Source organism: Nicotiana tomentosiformis, chromosome 12 (assembly GCF_000390325.3).
Source record: "Nicotiana tomentosiformis chromosome 12, ASM39032v3, whole genome shotgun sequence".
NCBI classification, from domain to species: Eukaryota; Viridiplantae; Streptophyta; class Magnoliopsida; order Solanales; family Solanaceae; genus Nicotiana; species Nicotiana tomentosiformis.
This window is the reverse complement of record NC_090823.1, coordinates 98,540,333-98,542,488: the sequence shown is the minus strand read 5'-3', so window position 1 is coordinate 98,542,488 and position 2,156 is coordinate 98,540,333. Positions and strand designations below refer to the sequence as shown.

The window sequence follows — 2,156 nt, the reverse complement described above, 5'->3', positions numbered from 1 at the left end:
ATGAATATAATTTTGGGTTGTTTTTGAAGTTTTGTGAATATTTGAGTGAAAATTTTAAAAAACAGTTTTTTTAGAGTTTTTTTAAATTTTCAAAAAATTTTAAAATGTATTTTAAGTGAAAATTATAATTTTTATGAATTCGAAAAACAAATAAATTATTTTTTGGAAAAACGGAAAAACTTTCCCTTCCCCACTCAGCAAAACACCTTACTTTCTCATCCAACACTTCCAAACGTCTAAACAATCTTTGTGGAGAAAAATGTCAGCCTGCAGTAAGATCCGCCACATTGTGAGGCTCCGCCAAATGCTACAACGGTGGAGGAAGAAGGCCGCTTCGGCTGCTCGTCGCCGCGTCCCGACCGATGTACCTTCGGGACATGTAGCAGTTACAGTTGGTAGCAGTTGCAAGAGATTTGTAGTCCGTACCACTTACTTGAACCACCCAGTGTTCAAGAAACTGTTGTCACAGGCAGAGGAAGAGTTTGGTTTTGCTAACTCTGGCCTTTTAGCCATTCCTTGTGATGAATCTTTGTTTGAAGAGTTGCTTTGTTACTTGGCTCGATTCGACTCCGCTAACAATAATCTGTCACGGTTCATGAACTTTGAAGATTTCCAGAGATATTGTCACATGGATATCCGAAGCAACCTTGATTTTTGGGGTGATTCCAGACCCCTTTTGCATTAAGTAAAGATACTTCGAGCAAAAGACGGATCAAGATTTTAAGTCGTCGGTGAATATAGATTGTGACAATAGTTACAGTTTTAGTATAAATAGACATTTTTTTCTGAAAATTTCTATATATATATATATATATATATATATATATATATATATATAATTCAAGATGAGTACAAGTGGATGTGTCCAGACCTAATTCTGTTCCGAGAATGTAATTGGAGATGGCAAGAAGGTGGACGAAGTGATTCGCCACAGAGTCGTCCAGGTTTTGAATCGAAGTGAAATTCAAGAACAGAGAGACTATAGAAATTGCAAAGTGCAGTGAAGCAACGAGGAAAGGGACAATCAGTTGTTAATGTGTACAATTGTTTTGTACTTAATTCTCTTTACTAAAGACGGTCATTGTTGATAGAATAGGAAATTGCAGAGAAACTAAGCAATGTTTGTCCATTATTTGTTGTACATTATAAATGGAGTACATGATTTTAAATGAAATTAATATGAACAATACCCCCAATGTTATACTTGGCCTGTCATTCGGGTGGCTCAAAATTGTCCATCTACCGTTAATCCCCTCCACCATAGCTAACACCATCCATTTGGCCTGATATTTGAGTGGGTTGGATACCACGTGGCATGCCACCTCATCATCCCAACCACATTTTATTCCTCTTCTCCCGCTAGGGACAGAGGGGGAGTAGAAACTGTTTGACCAAAAAGTATAAATCTTTGATTAAATTAATTAATTTTATATGAAAAGGGATTAAACCTAGTTAATAATAATATCCCCAGATTTATAACTAGTCAACTCAAATAAAACCGGACAGTGTTGGTGGAGGACTAAATGCCGTGTACATTCAATATTTCAAGATGATTAATGATGGAAGAATATCAAGCAATAAATAGGAATAAATGGCATTAATGTAAATAAGGAGAATGATTCACCTAATATTGAATGAGGTGGATGATTCCTCCTTCTGACAGTGATGAGTGATAGACAAATACTATAATATTGACACTATTCTCGAATTTGATGGAAAAGTGTGGAATAATAGATAATCGAATCTACTTAGAAAGGTAGTGTTTGTAACTTTTCTAGAGAGAAAGGTTTCTTCTCAAAAAGTGTTCTTATCAGAGAATGTTACCTCCCCTTTCCCCCTATCTCTTTTTCTATTTATATGGGACATATCTTAGTCAACCCTAAAAGTACAAGTACAAAGAATATTCTCTTAAACCTTTTATTACAAAAACAAGCCGTTAGCACTGCCCTTGATACTCGGCCTCGGTTGTTATTGACTGCTCGGCTACGAGCCCTGTTATCTACTAGTCTACTCCGGCCACATCGCTTTCCATAATATCGCTCCATGCTAAATCCTACTGAGGCAAATTTTAACCTATACACTTAGTCCCTCCACTTATTGATGTCGACCCTAGGCGACCTCGATGAGCGGACTCTGTTAGTTATGGTTGAGAAGTT

The 2,156-nt window shown here is 36.7% G+C and overlaps 1 protein-coding gene across 1 annotated transcript; it reads left to right on the top strand.

Moving 5' to 3' along the window:
* Positions 1 to 211: 211 nt before the first annotated feature.
* On the top strand, positions 212 to 760 carry LOC104091794 (auxin-induced protein 10A5-like). Its single transcript, XM_009597216.3, has one exon. It carries the CDS (start codon positions 260 to 262, stop codon positions 683 to 685), a length of 426 nt encoding a protein of 141 aa, XP_009595511.1. The 5' UTR covers positions 212 to 259; the 3' UTR covers positions 686 to 760.
* Positions 761 to 2,156: the final 1,396 nt, after the last annotated feature.

Coding starts and splice junctions, on each gene's coding strand:
- LOC104091794 (XM_009597216.3), top strand. CDS start 260: ATGTCAGCCTGCAGTAAGATCCGCCACATTGTGAGGCTCCGCCAAATG.